This window comes from Phocoena phocoena, chromosome 1 (genome assembly GCF_963924675.1).
Source record: "Phocoena phocoena chromosome 1, mPhoPho1.1, whole genome shotgun sequence".
Taxonomy (NCBI): Eukaryota; Metazoa; Chordata; class Mammalia; order Artiodactyla; family Phocoenidae; genus Phocoena; species Phocoena phocoena.
The window spans coordinates 53,624,693-53,648,068 of NC_089219.1; the positions used below are offsets into that span (position 1 = coordinate 53,624,693).

The 23,376-nt window shown below is 32.9% G+C and overlaps 2 protein-coding genes across 8 annotated transcripts in view; one reads left to right on the forward strand and one right to left on the reverse strand.

The window, feature by feature from the left end:
• The window catches only part of DOCK7 (dedicator of cytokinesis 7), a 216,361-nt gene that overhangs the window by 124,261 nt on the left and 68,724 nt on the right, over positions 1–23,376 (reverse strand). For all 7 annotated transcript variants that reach the window (XM_065872784.1, XM_065872822.1, XM_065872816.1 and 4 more), the window contains 2 exons: positions 4,712–4,829; positions 1,416–1,486 (listed from right to left, as the gene is read on the reverse strand). In XM_065872784.1, coding sequence (XP_065728856.1) covers positions 1,416–1,486; positions 4,712–4,829 — 189 coding nt within the window. The remainder of the gene's footprint in view (positions 1–1,415; positions 1,487–4,711; positions 4,830–23,376) is intronic.
• Positions 14,818–23,111, forward strand: ANGPTL3 (angiopoietin like 3). Its single transcript, XM_065883208.1, has 7 exons — positions 14,818–15,386; positions 16,252–16,362; positions 18,897–19,011; positions 20,003–20,116; positions 20,546–20,641; positions 22,241–22,507; positions 22,874–23,111. The coding sequence occupies exons 1-7, from the start codon at positions 14,892–14,894 to the stop codon at positions 23,056–23,058; spliced, it is 1,383 nt and encodes a 460-aa protein (XP_065739280.1). The 5' UTR covers positions 14,818–14,891; the 3' UTR covers positions 23,059–23,111.

Sequence of the window (23,376 nt, forward strand, 5' to 3'; positions counted from 1 at the left end):
ACATCTGTATCTCAGAAAGAAGGTTATGAGAGAAAGTAAACAGTGCGAACAATCCACATAAATGTAAAAGTAGTAGTATTTTCATTGAATGTAACTCTGGAAATACATATAAGATTATTTAGGGAGAGAATATTATAGAAAAAGAAGGATAAAGGCAAAACTTTCGTATTTTGTGTGGAAGGCCTATGTTTTAAAGAAAAAGAAAAATTAGAATAATTACTATTAAAGTGTTCAAAGGGATAAAAGGAAACCAAGAGAGGGTCATAAAATAAACGTTGGAAAGAAAAGTTTTAAGGAGGGTAAGGAAAAACCATGCTACACAACAGCACTGAAGAAAGACTTTTTTTTAAGTATAGAAAACAAATTTTGTGGCAATAAGAGATGGAGCCAATGAAATAGAAGACTGATGATGCAAGAAAAGGAATAACTGATGGAGTCACATTCTGAAGAGCCTGGATAAGATCGTTTTGAGAGGAGAGATGAAAAGATCCACACTGAGGAAGGTGTGCGCCATTACCACCTTTGAAACAGAGGAAAGGCAGATCTGCATGGAGACAATTTGAGGTGAAGAGCACAGAAGTTGATAGATCTCAAGTTAGATGGTCTCAATCAACTTCATAAAGTAGGAACACTAGAATTAAAGCAAATAGAAAAGAAGTAGGAGCTAGAGAAAGGGGAAGAAAAGCTTAAAATAGCTACTGCCAAATGGGAGAGAAGGTAAAAAAGTGACGACAAAAAAATTTACCAAAGAACAGAGGGGCCAAAAGAAGATAAAATGTGATAAAGTAAATTACTGTAGCCCCATCATATGATAAAATAACATCAATTTGTGGCAGCCCTGATTGGCACAATTTTGTGTTTTTTCTCCAATAGCATTCGATAATCAAAACAAAAGAAGGGGGAGAGGGAGGTGAAGGAGGGGGAAGGGGAGGGAGGGCAGGAGGAAGAGGAGGAGGGGAAAAAAAGCAGAAGTTAAAGGTTATCCAGAGTTAACAATCAATTCCCAAAGAAGTAAAAGGGAAAGTCACTGAGTCGAAGACTTATTGGATGTTGCACCAATTTAACTGACAATTGAGTGCAAGCTTAGTAAAGAGTTAAGTAAAACTACAAAGTGTCAGGTGAAAATAACAGGGAAAGACCAAAGGACCAGAGGCCATAAAGATAATCAATAACAATATAATAAAAATGAAAGGATCAGAGAATTTGACAGAAAAGATGTTTTGTGCATAAAGTCTTATATTTGAGATGTCTACGGAGAGAATGTGCATCTACAGGTTGAAAATTATAACTCTGATGTCAGCTGTCTTGAATTTGCACATCCAGTGCAGCAAAGCATTTGGTAAACACACTAACGTGAGTGCTAACAATGCCACTGAGAAGTGAGAAACTTTGAAAGAAATATTTGAATTCAGTACCTGTTATGATATACTACGGCTGTATAGGCTTCCTTTGAAAATTCTGAACAGCTAGATTTACCAAAGATTACCTGTAACAAATAACAGCATGTTGAAACTTTGTTGTAATAAATGCTGGATGTTTCAAATCTATGTAAGAATTTGTCTGATTTAATAACTGAGAACAATGGGCAAAATAAGCCCAATGAAGAACAATGTGCCTATACGTTCAATTGCTTAACTGTAAATTTCTTTTCAACTATAGACCCATCTGACATTCAAACATTCAAAAAGTTTCTATCCATTATATTTATATCTATTGGGCAATAAGGTACATTTCTTTCCTTTTTCTTAAAGAAGGTAAAGAATTCATTTTAAAATCTAGATGTAGCACATCATTTGGAATTTACATAAGAAATATGATCCTAGAATGGTGGCATATATCTACTATATAAATTGGTGGATTCTCCACTAAAACAACAGTCATTCTGAATGTCAAATATAAATTATTTATAAATGATATTAAAATACCCTAATTTAGGTCAAGCTATGTACCCTTTAACTTCCAGTACTCCCTGCAAGCTACTCTACAATGGAAGAGGAGCTCCATTCTTATATTCTTACTTATGTGTTTGTTTTTTTCAAATCCACCACATTAAAAAAAAATACACTACTACTACAATACTTTGGAGAAGGTTTAGAGGTAAAATAATTCAGTCTCGTATATCTGCCTCTCGAATTCTACCAAGCAATACTACGGTTAATTAGGGCAGCAGATTACATAAATGGCTTAATGATGTCAAGGTCATAGCTATGATTACTATGTGACAGGCTTACAATGTTATCTAGTCATAGATTAAACTTCTAAGTCTGGCCAGTCATCTCTACACATGCATGAATAGGTATGTGGACATGTCATCACACTTCTATCACACAACTGGTAAAACAACTCAAAGTTTACTCCTTATACAAAGGGGTTAAGTTGCACCATCCTTAAATAAAAAGAACGTAACAGATATCTGTGTTTCTTTTTGCAACATTTCAAGCAGGTCCTTTTATTTTAAGGGTATGCAAAAGTATAATAATTATGAGTCTCCTGTATATGTCTAACTTCATCAATTTCTAAGACTACCTTACTATGTTTTTATAAAAATGCTGTTCCAGTGCCAAAATTATGAAGTTTATGATTTTATCATATCAACATTGTATGATCAAAAAATTATCTTAAGATTCATTTGGACAGTCTTCATTTTTAAAAAAAATAAGCAAATATAATGTGTCTGTGTTTATACACTATTTCAAACCAGCCACTCACATAAACATAAAAGCATTATATTTTCATATCACTAATAATACACAAGAGAAAGGAATGCAGTACCTTGTTTTCCCTCTGAGAAGCTATTGTTTTTCAAAAAGTAACTTATTTTCATAACATGCAATGATATGAAGTGAAAAGTGTTCCTTTGACCATTTAACATGTATTTTTAATCATTCATCAACATAGACTGAGCAACAATTATGCCAAGCACTATGATAGGCAAGATACAGATATGAGTAAGACATGGTCCTTGCCCTCAAGGAGCTCACAGTCTAGTGGCTGAGATAAAGAAACAAGCATATAACCATAAAATGAAACAGCCCATAAAAAAAGTGAGAAGACACTAAGGTGGCACCAAATGAAGGAGTGGTATAACTGCCAATATGGCTGGACGCAGCTGGGGCTCTGTAGAGGAGGCTATATGTATGCTAAGACAAGGAAGAGTTTGTTAGGCAAAAAGTAAAAACAAATTATTTTACATATACTACATTTGTCATAAGCTCAAATTCATATGGCCATTCACATATAGGATAACAGAGCCATCTATTTTCACAATCCAGCATCTTTTCATTGACTATGATTAGTACATTCATTCCTTCGGCAAACATGAAGAGCTAGTAAAAAGCATGAAATGCTCATTCCAAACCTCAAAAATAAATTCTACATTTATTGAACAAATATTTATTCAGCATGTATTGCATGCAAGGATCTGGAACAGCTGCCATAGAAGAATACAAAGATGAATAATTTTTGCTTGCTGCTATCAAGATCTATAAATGTTGATGAAACTGAGGCTACAGTGGAAAGGAAAATATATAGTTTTCTTAGTAAATATTGTAGAAAATCAAAAGAACTTGATTCAAATGACTGCCATAGAAGGCTAAAATAAAACTCTGTAAACAGTGCACCTGTTCTTAGCGCATTTTCATTCCACTAGGGTTCTTTCAGAGGTTGAACATCTACAGTGATAGATGTGCTCCTACTCCGTAAATTGAAAATCTACTTTCATGGAACCTGAATTTACTAGTGTCCCACAAATCCTAAATGACAATGTGGGCAGTCAAGAACCTCCCCAATCTAGCCTCAATCTACTATTCCTGACTTATCTTGCATTGCTCTGGCTCACTGGCCACTCACCACTCTACCTCTGTTGAAGGACATTCTCCAACTTGAATTGCTCTCCTTTCCCCACAGTCTAGACAGATCCACTGCTATGAACATTTCAACCACCTTTGAGGCATTCTCTCCTTCCTCTGAACACCTATACCTTTGAAACCCTATACTACCAATCTTCTAATAATTAGCACATACCCTGGTTACCAATATTGGCTGCAAAATGTAATCCCTTGGGGAGATTTAAAAATACTGATATCTGCCTGGTATCCCATCCCAGAGATTATAATGTAATTGGAATGGGATTGTCTGGGCATTGGTATTTTTAAAAGCTCCCCAAGTGAGTGTAAAATGCAGCCAAAGTTAAGAACTACTGCCAGAGTTTCTCAACAAAGATGGTAAGAACCATGCAAATTAGAATCACCTGGGGGACATTTTCAAACTATACCACAACCCCATAATACTACCCACCACTTTCCACCTCCCTTACCTGGCCTTTCATTCTAAAGGCGGGGAATCAGGATCACAGATGGAAGAGTAGAGAAGAGGTATCTGCTCTGTTAAGAGTACCCTAGGTAATTCTGATCTGGCCCTCTTCTGAAGTTCATTATTTTAAAATTTTATGTATTCTGAATATCCTCTAGATTATGTCTTATTCATCTTTGTATCACTGGGAGTGCCTAGCATATACCAAGTCCTCAATAAATAAGACTTCAAATAAACCCATTACTACCTGTACAGGAAGTAATGAAGTCAGAAATTTTGTTTGCAAGATCACATTCATTTCCAGTTCAGAGCTGCCAACCAAGTGATTACCTTCCCTGCCCCAAAAAAGGTCTATTTGAACTGTATGTGAAGAATAGGAAATGTAAAGAACATTTCTTACCGGCATGGCATTGCTAGGATCCTCCCCATACATAAACTGGACTTTAACTGTTATATTTCTGGCAGAACCTTGACGGTTGGCAAAATTGAGACTCTGAGGGTATATGTAGAGAAGGTTTCTGTGAAGGCAAGAGTATACATGATAGTGAATACATATCTAAAAACACTATGTATCACTACTACACACCACAAAAGAAACAGATGAACAAATATTGAATTATTAGCATTTGCTAGACACTATGCTATTTTCACATACAATGTTTGATTTGATCCTTAGAGCAGTCATTCAAACAGACAGCAATCAAATATACCCCCCTTTTGCAGATGAACTGAGGCCCAGAAAAGTTAAGAGATTTTCACATACAATCAAATAAGTGGCAAAGCCGAAATGAGAATACAGTTCAGTCAGACTTAAAAATGCATGTTCTTTCCTCTAGAAGAGGCTACTGGGAAATAAACAAGTATGAACAGAAACATTATTAAGAAGTTAAAAGACAGTTCTAATATTATCTTAGTTTCTCCAAGAAGATATAAATAGGATGACATTTAGAAATCAGGCTTTTTGTATAAATGTGATCAAGGTTTTAAGAGGTATAATATTCTACATTATTATTCAAAAACACATATGATAATACGGTACGTATAAGAGTATTAGGTAGTTACTATGAGAAAATCACATACTACTCTACAATTATTTGACTTCATGTCCAGTTGCATCTTACACAGCTTTAATAGTCCCTGCTGCCAACACAGAGATGAGAAATAATTCAAGGAAAGGCACCAAAAGAGAGGGCTTAAAAAAAAAAGAAAAAAAGACTGAGAGTTACTTTACCTGAAAACTAGTGTTTGCTCAGAGCTGATGAACAAGACTTCAAGCATAATAAAACCCTCCTCATCAACTGCTAGGACAATGAAAATAGGTCTAAATTTTCTAGAAGGTGGTAGAGCAATATAGGAATTTTAAATGAACATACCCTTTGACCCAACAAACCCACCTCTAGTCTAAGGAGAGAACTGCACATACGTACAAATGGGTGTGTTCAAAGAAATGCAAGACATTTTTTATATTAGGAAATAATTATAAAGAAACATGTTCATCAGTACTGGACTAATTAATTAAATTAAGATATATTAAAAGAAGAATACATTTCAGAGTCCCAAAAAATGACAATATGCAGCAGTATTTATTAATGCAGAAAGAGATACCCAGCATGTTGGATGAAAAAAAGGTTGCAGGGCAGGATGTATAGTGGCATTAACCTACTTACGGAAAACTGTGAAGAAATAATGGCTGAAAACTTCTCTAATCTGAGGAAGGAAAGAGACATCCAGATCCAGGAAATTCAGAGAGTTCCAAATAAGATGAACTCAAAGAGACCCACACCAAGGCACATTATTATTAAAATGTCAAAAGTTAAAAACAAGAAGATAAAAAGAGGTAAAATATATCACACATCTAATGGCACGGAAATACCTATAAACAAGACCATTTCAAAACAATGCTGTGTCGTGAGAGAAGTATGCAGAAGCTATGGGAGGAACAGACAGGTACTTAGTTGATCATGGAGAAGTCTTTTCATCTACTCCCTTTGCAATTTATTTGTTGAAGAATTATTGATATTTTTGTGTAGATTTTTCCAGAGGCTGGATTTTACTAACTGCACACTGTAGTGACATTTAACATGTTCCTCTGTGTTTTCTATGAATTGAGAGTTGAATCTAGAGCCTTGGTCAAATTTTGGTGGCAAGATCACTTCATAAATGGTACTGTGTCCTTCTATCAGGAGGAAAATGTTTGGTTGTTGTTTCATTTTTTGTGCAATTAGTAGACAATGATGACCAATGCCTAAATCCATTAACTCATTAAGGATTACCAAAAGGTGATATTCTATCATCGCTTCTTTATTTAACAGCTGGAATATGTCTATGAAGAGCACTTTTCCTTATCTACTATTTGCTTTGCCAGTGAGCCATTATATGAGAGGCAAGAATAAATGCTTGATTCTTTTCCATTAGCTGCCAGTTTTCAAAATAATCAGTTGGTACATTACATTCCTCTAAAAGGGATCAATTTTGTCTTTTTTTTACAGCATCACTTATAAACTCATGGACCAAACATATTAACGGGTTTCAATATTTTGCAGTTATTATCTTTATTGGTGTTCAAATTGTACCATCTTTGGCAGGTGGAAAGGTCAATTCAAACTGGCTCGTGATTCCTTTTGATTCAGCCATAATAGTCTTTAACGTCTTCTTACTATCTGTTACGAGAAGACCTTCCAGGCTCTTCTTGTACACTTTCTTCCCAAACCTGGAATCAGCCATTTCTCCAAGGAGTTGGGGTTTTTGAATGGGTAATGTTTTTCCAGGCCATTCATTGTGGGTTATTCATTGTTTCTAGGCCTTTTAAAGTTGAAAGAGTTAGGGGAAAATGCTTTTAACATGAAATATATCCTGAGTTCATAGTGATAATCCAAATTCAAATTCAAGAATACAAGGTTTTTATTTATTCTTTTCTATCTTGCACCTATATATCATTTTTCCTGTGCTGAGAACCATTCTCAAGGACATCAACTATGAGAGAACTAAAATATCACTTAATTACTCTCATTGTGTATTATTCGAGCAAAGGAGTCTTAAGGAACTTGAAGATTATGTGGTCATCCAGAAGAGGATGAGCCTACAAAGACTGATAAGGCACCCACAAAGAAACAGAAGGAAAACCATCGAAGTACAGTGGCAAGGAAGCCCAAGGAAGAAATTACAAGCAGAATTATGAGTTAAGTGTCAAATGCTATTCACAGACCAAATAAGGTAAGAAATGAAAAATGTCAACTGAATTTAGCAACTTCAAAGTCACTGGAAATCTCAGGCTGAAAACAGACAAAAGTAGGTTTAAAGAGTAAGTAGGAGGTAAGAAAATGAAATAAGTGAAATTCTGAAGAGTGTAGCTGAGAATGGGAGAAAGATAATGCAATAGTTGGAGACAGAACATAGGGATTTGGGAAGCTTTTTAAGATTGGAAAGGTTTAAGTTTGATTAAATCCTAATGAAAAGAATTTAGTTGAGACAGAGTTTGCATACACTAGAACAAGAATGTAATGATTCCTGAAATGGTGGGAGAGAACAGGATCCAAAGTACATGATAACAGATCGGCCTTTATGATGTTTATAATGCCTCACTGTGACATTTATTGAGTATGCAGTATACTAGATACTGAGAATATAGAGATAAAAGACAAAGTTCTTGACTTCATAGAAATCACAGTCTGGAGGGAGAATAAGACAGGCATACTTGCAGTATGATAAATGCTATGAACATAGAATGTCACTGGGGCCCACAAGAGGACTTGAAACTAAAGAATCTGCCCATAAATTTCAGTGAGAAATTTTCAAGTACGATAGACACGCAAAACACACAGAAAAGCAAAACACATCATGCCGTCCCCCACCCCTCAATTTCTGCATTTGGATTACTACTGTTTTAGCTTTGTGGATATGGACATAACTGGCCCCTTCCCATCTTTCGAGTCTTAGAAAGCCTCACTTTACCTCCCCACATAACATCACTTTGTTATCCCATTCACAACTCTTAAATAATCTGCTTAAGATAATCCTAAATTATCTTGTTTGTTTGTACATTATTTCTTGTTTATGTATCTCCTTAAATAAAGCCCAAATTCCATGAGGGCAAGGACCTTACGAATCTAGTTAACTGCTCTATTTCCAATGCCTAGAATAGTTCCTCATATGAATAAATGATTGATTGAATGAATGAATGAATAGTACAGAACTCACATAATATTTTAGTTACTTAACTCTTCTGGAGTTTGAATTTTCATATGAAATGCGAATTAACTGAACATTAAGCTATGCTTGATTTCTAATATAAGCAATACAATTTTAAATTCAACTTGTCTATGAAGGTGAAAGGCATGCATTTAGCCTAGACTCTTTTTCATTTGACTGCTAACTCCACTAATAAATTTCCACATAAACCCAGTAAGTCTTTACCGTGCATTTATAATACTCCTTCAGAGGAATTTTAAATCAGCAGAGAGAAGGGAGATCAATGAAAAGTGTTGAGTTGCTGAGATAGCTGACTGACCTTTTTTAAGGCTGAATTCATATTTCACCACTTCCTCAAAATAAATTCCAGATTAAATCAAAGTTTTAAATAATAAAAATAAAACCATACAAGTACTAGAAAACCTTTAAAGAGACCATATTTTATAGGTGACAAAGGCATTTCTGAGCATGAGCCACAAAAAATCATAAAAGACAAATTTTAAAGCCTCTACAGAGCAGGGGATACCATAAACACAAGTGGAAGACAAAGGACAAATTGGAAGAACACTGTTTGCTACACACATGACAAAGAGTTAGTATCCATCACATGTGAATACTTCCTAAAATTATTCAGAAAGAGACAAACAAAAAAGGGGTGGGGAGTTTGATGGGGGGAGGGAGACTCAGATAATTCTCAGGTAATTCACAAAGAGAGCAAGACAGACAGCAAAATAAACTAGATATATGTGCCTACTAGGTTTATCAATATTTTTTGTCTTTGTCAATTTAAAGCATTGGTAAAAATTCATGGGAAAAGAGGAACTCTCATATACTCTTGGTAGGGATATAAATTGGCACAATTCTTTTAAAGGATAATCTGACAAGAGAAATCTACTTTGAAAGTTAACATCTATGAACTTATCATATGAAAATATTTATACACAAATATAAACACCTTTTCTATGCATATTGTTTGTAATCAAAAAATTACAAGCAACTGAAATGATCATTGACAGGCAGATGATTAAATTAAGGTGCATCCATATAATAAAAGATTGTGTAGCCATTTAAAAGGATATGGTATAGGCACTCATATGAAAGTAAATTTTAAAATGTTATGGTCTTGAATCAATTTATATATATAACACAAGCTATATATAACACACTCCCATTTGTGTTAAAAAAAAAAAAAATTACATTTAGGTAGTCATCCAAGGGAACTGGTATGATAGACCCCAAAATGTTAATAGGGAAGAGTCAGGATTTTTATTTTTTATAGGTTTTTCAAATATCTGAGTTTCCACGATAAATACTTTCAACATAACAAATTAACATTTATTAATAGTGAACATGAGAAAAAAGCTAAGATAAACAAAATGATTCCTTCGAAAGTCACTCATCTTCTGGACCTCTGCTGTCCAATACTATGGTCTAGTGAGACTACAGAGTACTTGATGTGTACCTGTTCTAACTGAGATATCCTGAAAGTATAAAATACATACTAGATTTGGATTAAACAAAACATACTATTAATTTCACTTGTTTCTTTTCAGTTTTTTACACATACAGCTCACACTATATTTCCATTGGACAGTGCTGTTCTGGACAAAGAGAGGAAAAGGGAGCTAACGTATTGATATTACTCTGGCATTATTCTTTAGTTACTATAAATATTTCTATTTATAAATATGCTTTTCTCAGTTACTTTTAGAATCTTTCTACCGAATATATTAATTCAAAAACAAATGACCACAGTTTAAAAGGAAGAAATTACTAGTGATACTATATTCAACAGACCCCAAATGCCTTGTGTTTTATTTGGAACTCAAATCTCCATAAGATTGCACAACCTGGGGGAGGATAAGGGACTTTGCTTTGCTTGGAACTTAAACAAAGCTCCCAAATGTCCTAAAATTCTATGCAGCTAAGAAATTTTGTATATTAGTTCTCTGAAACTAGGAATTCTTAAATTAGGTCTTAATTTTGCTTAGTTTCTTATTTTCTTTGGCATAAAAATTTTAACTTTTTATAACATTACTGGTTACATCTTATCAGAGTTCTATTTAAACAGGCACAAGTTCAAGCAAAGATTAGATTCTGCCTTTAACAATGTGTACTCAGACAGGGGGCATTAAAAGGTAGATGTAAAAATCATTTACAAAATTACTACTTTCATTACATTTCCCATGTTGACACTCTTCCACAGCTTATAATTAGGCAAATTATTTATTTTAATTATATTAAATAACATCTCAAACTATGGTAAGAAAAAAAATTATCCAGATATTTCTACCCAGAGACAATATACTATAAACCAAGAATATGCAACCACTGCCTCTAATCTATCTTTTTGTGTTACATGTGAGGAAATATATAAATTGTGCAAAAAGTGTCAATACTCCAGCAGAGTAACCAAATAGAAGGAAATTCCTTCACACAGCCTTTCTTTGGTATTAGTGTCCAGTTACTTTCATGCACTGGAAGGGACTACTTTTCAAATTCCTTTCTCTGAAAAGAACCTCCTATATCAAAAAGGTGTATCTATTATATGCAAATTTTGTGTTTGAAAAACTCCCATGTTAAGACTTTATCATTATCTTACTCATTCAATAAAAATGTATGGTTTCTCCAGCATGTTAGGCATTGTACTAAAGTGCTATACAGGATATAAATTTAAAACAGATATAGATCTTACCAATGAACAGCTTATAGTACAATAGAGACAAGAAGCTGGCCCATCTCCATTCCCCCTCAACTAGAAAATGGATGAAATATCAGGGTCAATAGTTTTAAGCCAGAAAAGTAGACAGTTTAGTTAGGAGAAGTTTCGAAATATGCCCTTCAGGACCAATGATCACAACACTAACATATCTCTTTTAAAAAGAGGGAGGAAATTCAAATTTCTTCATTAGTTCAACATACACTTCTATAATTCCATAACATGTACCAGTGGTAAATGTAAGATGAAAATGAAGAATAAGGAAAAATATTTTGTTTTTCTTCTTCATTAGTGGAAGTATTAGTAAATTTTTATCTACTTGCATTCTATATTTCTCTTACAAACATAAGTATTTATGTGGTTCTATATTGGACACTTAGAAAAAGTATACACAGGCTAAACAAAAGACATAATTCCTTGTACTTCTCAAGGTCCAAGAGACCAAACTCAGAAAACCCAGACTCTAGCAAAACTTCCCAATTTATGTCATCTTAACATAAGACTAGATAATATTTACCAATAAAATATTACAGCAATATTACATAAGTGCATTGCCTTTTTAATTACAAAAGAATACTAATACATAATACTGTGTAATGTTTACTAAACACTAGGTAGTGCTCTAAGTGCTTTAAAATATTTTTAGTCTTTATATAACTCTATAGAGTAGGTATTATCTTCACTTGATAGACAAGAAAACAGAGGTCAGAAAAGCTAAGTAATTTCACAGAGCTGAAGAACAGCACAGCCAGGATTCCAATTCATCCAGTCTCTCTCCAGAATCAAACTCTTAGCCACTGTGGTTTATGACATCTACTGCAACTGTTCAATCCAAAAGCCCTTAATCCTAAATCATCAAAAGAAAGGGTCTCTGTTTTACTCCAGGAAGAAGCATTTCTAAGAATAAATTTGGAAATGATAAATTTTGTAAAGTTTTGCTTGATAATTTACCATTTAAACTGAAATTCATTATGTTAAAACTTTTCCCTTTGCAAAAGAGCTATTGCATTTATGAAAAATTTCATTTAGATAGGGCTAATCACACACACATACACACACACAAATTAAAAGGTAATTTCATGGACATAATAACTAACATTTTGAGTACTTCCTATTTGCCAGACACTGTTCTAAGTACTTTACACATACTACTTCTTTTGCTTCTCCTTAAGTATGTACTAAAAAAAAATACCCAACTTACAGAAGAGGAGACTGAGGTGTGGGAAGGTTAAGTAACTTATCTAAGGCAGGATAGCTAGATCTGGCTTCTGGACCAGACCATAATCTGATTCCAAAGACCACACTCTTAACAATTTTACTATATTAATTTGTCAAGATAAGGCATTTTAAAAGTATTTATTATTTTCTCAAAAATAGTTCTTAATATGAACACTCAAGAAAAATAATCACTTATAATTTAACTGAAACATTTAGTATTTTTCCTTTTAACACTAAGTTAGAAGCACAGGGGAACATTATTTTTAATCATACTATTAATTTTTTGGTTTTGTTAAATTTAGATCATGAATATTGTTACCAAGCACACTAACTTTAGAAAAACTTATAATGGGCAAATAGTTTCTGACATTGTAAGTATTGGGTTGGCCAAAAAGTGCCTTTGGTTCATAAAAAAAAATAAAAGACACATTCTTCATTTTCACCAAGAAATTTATTGAACAATGTATTCACTCTTTTGTTCCACTACCTTTTGCCATTTTTAGGTAACTTCATAATTCCATCTTCCCAACTTTTTACCTTTTTGAGTGAAGAACTGTTCCAGATGCCCTTTACACTCTTCCAGGGGATTGAAATTTTTTCCATTAAGAGAATTCTGTAAAGACCGAAATAAATGGAAATCCGAAGGTGCAATGTCTGGTGAACACGGTGGATGAATCAGAACCCCCCAGCCAAGCTTAACAGTTTTTGCCTGGTCATCAAAGAAACATACAGTCTTGCATTATCCTGATGGAAGATTATGCGTTTTCTGTTGACTAATTCTGGATGCTTTTTGTTGAGTGCTGCTTTCAGTTGGTCTAACTGGGAGCAGTACTTGCTGGAGTTAATCGTTTGGTTTTCCGGAAGGAGCTCATAATAGAGGATTCCCTTCCAATCCCACCATACACACAACATCACCTTCTTTGGATGAAGACCAGCCTTTGCTGTGGTTGGTAGTGGTTTACTTCGCTTGTCCCATGATCTCTTCCGTTCCACATTATTGTACAGTATCCACTTTTCATTGCCCATCACAATTCGTTTTAAATACGGAACATTTCCATTACGTTTCAGTAGAGAAGCACATGCAGAAATACAGTCAAGAAGGTTGTTTTTCACTTAACTTATGTGGAACCCAAACATCAAAGCAATGAACATAACAAAACCGGTGCAAATGATTTTCAACGCTTGATTTGGATGATTTGCCTATGTTGGCTGTCTCCCGTGTGGTATAAGGTTGATTGTTCTCAGTTAATGTCTCGATTTGATCGCTACCAACTTCAACTGGTCTACCCGACAGTGCAGCATCATCCAGTGAGAAATCTCCAGCACAAAACTTCGCAAACTACTTTTGACATGTTCGATCAGTCACAGCACCTTCTCCATACACTGCACAAGTCTTTTTATGCATTTCAGCTGCATTTTTACCTTTCTTGAAATAATAAAGCATAATATGCCAAAATGTTGCTTTTTCTTCCATCTTCAATATTAAAATGGCTACACAAAAATTCACCAAGTTTGTAAGTCTTTTTTTAAATGCACACTGATATGACAGCTATCACATACAATCTAACAAAATTGTTTTGAATGAAGTTACAGACAACTAAGCACTACTAGAGCCATCTTATGGAAAAAAATGAACAAACCTTTCTTTTGGTCAACCCAATATTTAATTCTGGTTGACCTTAGAAAACCACATAATCTATTGGTCTTACAGTGGGCACACGGAAAAGAGGAGGCTAGAACATAGAGACATAGACTATAACAGAGAAAAAGGATGAAATGTATTTTAATGTATGGGATTTTGTGATAATATACAAATATGATTTAGATAGATTATCTGAAGCAAAAAGATATACTAACAAATAATTACAATGACAAATAATAAGGAATATATAATCATATGTTAGCTTATACAGAGTACCATGGGAATGCAGCATTAACACCACCTGCAGATGTGGAGGAGGGCTTCACAGAGAAGGCATTCTTTTTTAATCGATCACTGTTTCCAAAAAAAACTAAAATACAATTTGGGAAATGTATACTTAATTCATTAATTTTTCCTCAACTTTAATGATGAATTTATCAGTCAAAAGAATTTGGTATTTACCTGTAAATCTCTTTAAAAATCGTGATAAATTAAAATGAGCTTTTAAAAACAGGTAGATCTCATAACACTGAAAGTACAGTTTATAATACAGCAAAATTAAATACAATAACCATTTTAAATGACCTATTAAATTCTTTGTTCATTTCTTTGACTTCATTTAGCATTGATCTAACTCAATGTGGAAGGTTACATTCATACAAGTTTAAACAGCTTAATGATTAACTATATTCACCTGCCAACCTTACTGTTTATGTGGCAAATAGTGTTATATAGAGAGTTCAGAAGTCTAGGTATGCTTGCAGGAAAAAAAACGAATTCCAAATCGTTTTAAAGGGAATAATTAGGATAAAAATGTACACTATTAAGCTCTTTCTTTTTATTGCTCCTCTAGTTATTTCTTCCAGAATTGACCAAGATTATCCATCATTTGATTCTGTATCTCCAGAGCCAAAATCAAGATTTGCTATGTTAGATGATGTAAAAATTTTAGCCAATGGCCTACTTCAGTTAGGACATGGTCTTAAAGACTTTGTTCATAAGACTAAGGGCCAAATTAATGACATATTTCAAAAACTCAACATATTTGATCAGTCTTTTTATGACTTATCACTGCAAACCAATGAAATCAAAGAAGAAGAAAAGGAACTTAGAAGAACTACATCCAGACTGCAAGTCAAAAATGAAGAAGTAAAGAACATGTCACTTGAACTCAACTCAAAACTTGAAAGTCTCCTTGAAGAGAAAATTCTACTTCAACAAAAAGTGAGATACCTGGAGGACCAATTAACCAATTTAATTAAAAATCAACCTGAAATTCAGGAACACCCGGAAATAACTTCACTCAAAGTAAGTATAAAACAAAGAGGGTTCATGATTATGTTTTCAATGTGGATCTTTTTAAAAAAATATTCTAAAACATGCTACTTGAAATACTTCGTTGAACTGTTGAAACACTGTATTTTTCTCATGAAAAAAAGACTCCAGGAAATAAATTTTCCCATTATAATTTCAAGTTGGTTTTTGTTTCCCTAATATTATTTATGAAAATAACTAAACTTTGCATTTCAGATGAAAATTACAAGACAGTTAAGCAATGAAATTTAGAACACTAAATTATTATACTATTGCAAATTACTGGAGGCAAGTAAAAAGCTAAAGGAATATAACTTGTGTAACTATTCTCCCATCTTTAAAATGTATAAAAGTAATACAGTTAATGGAAAAGATATTAAAATACTGTTTTTTTTTTCATTTAATTGAAGTAGTTTAAAGTTCAGGAAATCAGCTTTTAGGGATGGTACATTTTAAATAAAACTCAAGTATGTACTATGTGAAAGAAGAATACAAGGGGAAAAGGTTTACCAATATCATTTTTCTAATCCAGTATTAGTTTAAAAAATTAGATTGTGGGGCTTCCCTGGTGGCGCAGTGGTTGAGAGTCTGCCTGCCGATGCAGGGGACATGGGTTCGTGCCCCGGTCCAGGAAGATCCCACATGCCGCGGAGCGGCTGGGCCCATGAGCCATGGCCGCTGAGCCTGCGCGTCCGGAGCCTGTGCTCCGCAAAGGGAGAGGCCACAACAGTGAGAGGCCCGCATACCGCAAAAAAAAAAAAAAAAAAAAATTAGATTGTGATAGTGTTATAGGAAATTAAAAAGCCTAATTTAACAAAAAAGAAAGAAACGTCTAACCAACCCTATAATCTATGTCCAGACATTTGTAGAACAGCAAGATAATAGCATCAAAGATCTTCTTCAGATCGTGGAAGAACAATACAGACAATTAAATCAACAGCACAGTCAAATAAAAGAAATTGAAAATCAGGTAAGTCAATATTTTAATAGTATGTCCAATCTTTTACATAAAATTTAGGTCCATGAAAACGCTGGACCCTAAAATTATTTAAAATAATTATAGTTGGATAGTGAATAAAAGGATCACCTCAGCATGATCATTAGGTTTGCAGGCTCTGAAGCTAATACACTACCCGGGGTTGAATTTTGGCTCCAAAACTTTTGTGTGACCTTGAATAAATTACTTAACCCCTTATCAGTTTCCTAATGTACTCTATGTAGATAATAAAAGAATCTTACAGGACTGTTGTGAGAAAAAAAGAATTAATTCATGCCAAGTACATCCTCAATATAGCAGCCAAAGAGATTCAGTTAAAATTTAAATTAGACTCTCTCTCTCTTTGTTCAACACCGCACAATGGCTTCCGGTCTCTCTCGTATTGGCCCATAAAACCCAGATGACTCTTAATCATCTCACTGACTTCATCTCCTGTACTCTAGTCATACTGGCCTTTTTACTGTTACACAAACACATCAAACAGGCTGCTATCTCAGGGTCTTTGCCCTTGTTGCTCTCTGTCTGAAATGCTCTTCACCCTGGTATCTGCATGGGCCCACTCTTACTCACTTTAGGTCTTTCTCAAATACAAATTTCTCAAAGAAGCCTTCCCAGATAACTTAATCATAAATTATAATCCCCCAGGTGCCACCTATTCTTTCCTTCTTACCTATTTGGCCTCTTGCCTTACCTCCCAATCCACCTTATACTCTAGACAAACTGGAATATTCGCAGTCATGTGTCAGAGCTGGGTCAGAACACAGATGGGCTAACTCCTAGGTCAGTGACCTGTCCTCTACACCATGATCCCATATTCATGTTTAATTCCATTCAATGTGGATATTTATGTACATTCTAATAAACGAACTAGACAAAAACTCAACAAGAAAAAAAAAAGAAAGAAATTATAATCCCCTACACCCATGCTTGAAACCTGCTACCTCCTTCATTACTCTCTTTTCTTCCTGAACACTTATCCCTATTTAACATAATACATATTTGAGTTATTTATCTTGTCTGTCCCTGCACTAGAATGTAAGCTCCGTAAGTACAGAAAGTTTCTTCTATTTTTTAAAATTGCTATAGCTCCAAAATATAGAACTCTGTCTGACACATAGTAGGCACTTAATAAATACATGTTAATAAACGTAATGTCACATTTAGCACAAAGAAGTCAATAAAAACTTACTATGATTAATATTATTATTGGAAGCTATATGTCTAATAATTAAAGTTTAATACCCAACAATATAATTAATCTACAATGTAAATAACTGACTAGGTGAGCAAGGTAGGTACGTGCTTGGAATAAAGCTATGCCAAAATCTAAGATTTCCAATAAACAGTACTATAGTTCAAAAATATTAATTAGTAATAATACTACTAAACAGCTGTTCAAGAGAGTTTCAAAAATAATACAGACCTGAAGAAACTGGTATAAAAAAAAAATAGATGCCAAGAACTATAAAACAAATATTACCAATTTCCACCAAACAAACACATTATGTTTCAGTAATTTTATGACTCATAATTTTAGTAGGTTATTTTTGCTAACTGTCTGAAAAGGGGTTTTTGCCAGCTAGTTTTGATTTCCATAATTGCCTTCTTACTATATGCTATTTTTCTAATTCTTTTCCTGTATCTTTTATTATGAGTAAATGAACCTGCTCACAAAAGCAAAATGTCACTATTATAAAATAATATACATCCTGTCTAATAATAAAATGTATGAAGAATTCAACAATGAATTCTAAGTTGGAAGAAGGCTTAAATCATCTGACCCAACTTATTCAAATTTAAATTAAGAAACCAAAACTGTAAAGTTAAGTTACTATAAGATCACAGTTACTTAGTAGAAAAGACTAACATCCAGTAAGTGAACTTTACAATGGATCTTTATGTATTATATCCTAGGAAATGCCATTTATGCTGACTTCAAAAAACTAACACTAATAACACATTACGTACTCTGCTCTTCTCAACCCATCAATAAGAAAAGCTATCGGTCAATAAACTGCAAACCCAGCACAACATACAATGAAATATTGAATATATTGAAAGTACACAAATAAAACTGCCTATTTGTTACCTTTACAGATATGATTACATGTCAAAAACTATCAAGAAAGCAGCCTTGTTCAAATTATGTGCTAGGTCTTAAGACCTACAACTGAGAATTATGAAATTTAAAATCTGCCTGTGTCACTGAACAGAATATATATTACATTCATATAAATAAATAGAACATATTAAAATATTCTAAGTAAAGTCTCTGCCTTTGATCTTACTGTTTTTTGATCAATTTCTGTTTTTTGCCTTGTCTTTCTCTATTTTTTTGAACTCTTTATGTGCCTGATTAAATATTTTGAGAACAGCAAGTCTGTATAATATGTATAGCATTGCTTATCCCTCTTAACATCGAAAACAATAACATATTATGAACTCAGATTTCCCCTAACTGTATATTCAGTACCATTTTTAAAAGTAGATTTATATTCTTTTATCAGTTAAGAAGAACTGGTGTTCAAGAATCCACAGAAAATTCTCTTTCTTCTAAACCAAGAGCACCAAGAACTACTCCCTCTCTTCACTTGAATGAAACAAAAAATGTAGAACATGATGGTAAGATAATTTGGTGGGTTTCCTTCTTGAAACTAATATCGTCAAATTTTTCTTCTTTGACATTTCCATCAAAAATCTCTATTCTCAGGGCCTGTTCTAGACTAACTAAAAGAGAATAAAGAGATAAATCCAACAAATATAACGTGTCAACCTAAATTGGATCCTGGTGATTTTTTAAAACCCTGTAAAACATTCTTAAGACAATCAGGGAAATATAAATATAGACTTGATATTAGATAATATAAAATTATTATTAATTTTCTTCGATGTAATGATGATATTATAGTTATGTAAGAGAATAATCTCATGTTTAAGAGATGGATGCCAAAATATCTAACGGGTTAAGGGGCATGATGTTTGCAAATTCCTTTCAAATAGCACAGCAAAATACGTATTTGTATGTATTTATAAAGCAAATACGGCAAAATGTTAACAACTGTTGAATACAGATGAAAAGATTATGGCATTCTCTTCAATGTTTCTACTTTCCATAAGTAAAACAAAAAAGAGGGGGAACAAAGTCTCCATTCCTACCCAAGCTTTAAAAAAATGATATAGTTTGAAAACACATTTATTTTTAATGTAATTCATAAAGGAAAAAAGTTCTCTGTTAGTTTCCTCTATGTACGTTCACTCTTTCCTCATGTATCTGTTGACTACCTGCTATGCACCAAGCACTATACTAACATCTCATATGTGGTATTTTATTTATGTCTTTCCTAGATCTAAGGGAAAAAAGTGTTTTAAATTCTAATTTTGTCACTTTTCTTAAAAATAAATCAGTTTGGTAATAACTATTTTGATATTCTTTGTATAATATGCCATCTAATAAAAATGCCTTAGCATAAAGTACCTTTTCAATAACACATTACTGAAAAAGACTGAAGGCTACAGTCACCACAATTCCATAAAATGTCAAGTAAAATCTCAAGCTCTAAAGATATCATTCTTTATTACTGTATCTTACATAATAACATTTTGTTGATTCTAGACATTCCTGCTGATTGTACCATCATTTATAATAGAGGTGAACATACAAGTGGCATCTATTCCATTAGACCCAGCAACTCTCAAGTTTTCAACGTCTACTGTGATGTTACCTCAGGTAAAACGAGCCTAAGAGAAACTAGACAGTAGCTAGCTCAGGTTACTCACTACCTATTAGTAAGGCTAATCCTGTTATTTTTGTTCTGAATACATATAAAATGAAATATATATAACACAAGTAGTTATACAGATCTAGTACTTATATTTGTCTTGTTTATGTATTTAATCAGGCATTTGCTCAATATTCTCCATCTTTTTCTATAAAATAATCTAAAATGACCTTTGTCAATAAGTTTATTAAGACAAATTCATTAGTTGCCCTTCACTTAACTTCTTGGGCTCATAATAAATAATAAAATGTTATTACCATAACAACATTAATAACTACCTTGTACAGCCACCAATTAAAACCAAACAGAAAACCGCATTTTGTTACAACTATCAGCATCAGTCTACTGAAAATAAACAATCTGTTCATTATATTCAGGTAGTTCATGGACATTAATTCAACACCGAATAGATGGATCACAAAACTTCAATGAAACTTGGGAAAACTACAAATATGGTTTTGGGAGGCTTGATGGTAAGCTGACTTCATTCACTGGTTAACTTAAAAATATTTATTAAGAGCCTATTACAGACTGGGCATTAGAAATACAATGAATGAGGAACACTCCCAGCCTTCATATAAATTATTAACAAATCACTACACATTTGTAAGTACTGAACTTATTACAAGTGTCTTTATTTGAATTATACTTTTCACAATTACATGTCTGTTCTATGTATACTTATCACAATTTAATTGGATGGCTTCTAATTATCATAATTATAATTATCAAAGATAAATTTGATTAAGGGCTAAGTGCTTCAAATAAGTGCTAAATGCTATGAATGGACTACAAAGAAAACCATCCTTATCACTGGTCATTCTACTTTCTTATTAACATTTTAGATATTAACTATTTGGAAGTTGGAAGGCACAAGGAAGCTGTCAGATGTACAGTACAAAATGTTTAGATTTCAATTATTTAAATATGATAAATGTATACTATACAATGTGTGGTTTAAAATAAATTTAGTTTAATTCAATGAAAATTGTTATATTTTGACCACAAAATAAGGTAAAAAACAAAATAAGCAAAATAAAAATAAATGACAGAGGTTTAAAATCCAAAAAGCATATTATAAAAATCCATGAGTGATGTACATGTACTCATTAATAAAGTGGATAACATCCATTATTATATCGAATTTTTAAACATTCAGTACTACTTGATCATTTAAACAATTCTGTATTCAAACTACCAGTTAAATCCCTAACTAAAAGGTAGAATCAGTGATATGTTTTGTAGCTCCAAATCTTCTTCTGAGAGAATCTAGAGTACTCACTTATTTCTACAAGAAAGTAAGCCATTTGTATTTTGCAATTCTTAAAATGAAATCTACAAATTCAACAGCGGTAAGGAAATTTTGACTTTTTTTCCTTAAATGCTTTAATAAAAGGGATAATTAGAGAGTAATTGTGATAATCAGAGATATCTATTTGTATTTACAATATGTTATATTTTTAATTCCAAATAAAATTTTTTAATTATAGAGAAGTTATTAAAAATTATGCTTTTTAATTTAAAATGTTTTTTAAATTTATTTCCTTCTTTTTCTACAAAGAAAACGTATATATCAAGCAAATATCAAAGGCCAAGATTATATTTGAGGAAAATTACATTATTATACAAGTCTCTGGAAATACTTAACAAATCTCTTGATAGTATATTCATATTAATAAACAGCTGACAGTAAAGCCAGTACATATAAGGACCCAGAAGTTAGATATTTTACCAATGACTAGCCCTAAAAGTACTTATAATAGTCTAACACGTTTCACCTGTGAAATATGCCTGATAATATCCATTTCAGAAAGGATAATCAGACTTTAGGTAGGCCTATTACTATTTTAACACTTGTTGTATTTTAACACCTATTACTATTTTAACATAACTATCTTGAATAACATTGTTTTAAAAAGAAATATTTTACGAGACTCTAAAATAACCAAGGGATTCAAGACTAAAACATCTAATCTACTTACACCAAAGAAAAAAAGAACACTCTCAAAAAAAATAGTTGCTGCCTAATCTGCAGTTAACAATCCACAGATTTTTACAACTTTTCTTTTCAGGAGAGTTTTGGTTGGGTCTAGAGAAGATATACTCCCTAGTAAAGCAATCTAAATATATCTTACGAATTGAGCTAGAAGATTGGAAAGACAACAAGCATTATATTGAATATTCTTTTCACCTGGGAGATCATGAAACCAACTATACACTACATCTAGTTGAGATTGCTGGCAATGTCCCCAACGCACTCCCGGAACACAAAGATTTGATGTTTTCTACTTGGGATCACAAAGCAAAAGGACACTTCAATTGTCCAGAAAGTAATTCAGGTAAACTGTTCCTAATATAAATATTTTATTTTCAAAGTTTCAAAATATCTTCCCAAAGTAATAGCTAATATCTTTCAATGTCAGACAATTCTTTAAAATCTGAATCCAATATAAACATTTTCTCTATAGGTAAACGTCTCAACGTAAGTGTTAACTTGATTCTAGTTTGAGTACGTATTTTACCTCTAACCTTTCTCAGATATTTTATTTTTGGTCAGGTATATGAGACTTGTATAAATTATTTTAAATTGGAATATATGTATACAACACTGTTATAAGAAATGAAGATATACTCACTGGAGAAATATAATAACAGTAACTACGTATGAGTTTGTATCTATTAATCTGCGTATCTATCCTTTTTAGGAGGTTGGTGGTGCCATGATGTATGCGGGGAAAACAACCTAAATGGTAAATATAACAAGCCAAAAGCAAAGACTAAGCCAGAGAGGAGAAGAGGAATATGCTGGAAGTCTCAAAATGGAAGGTTATACTCTATCAAATCAACCAAAATGTTGATCCGCCCAACAGATTCAGAAAATTCTGAATGAACTGAGGCAATTTAAAAAGCCAATAAATTAAACATTAAACTCATCCGAAATTACTGTGGTTTAAAAATCTGGTATTAAATCCCTAATAGAAGGCTTTAGAAATAAATTCTTTATATTAAAGCCACTACCAACTTAATAGTAAACATATCATCACATCACCTCAAAGAACACCATTTACCTTTCTCAATCAAAATTCTTATGATCATTTATTCATATATTTTGTGATGTGCGAATCAATTTTAGATGGTCACAATCTGAATTGTAACCAATGGGTGAATTTTCAAATAACCTTTCTAAATAAAAAACTTACAAAGAGAC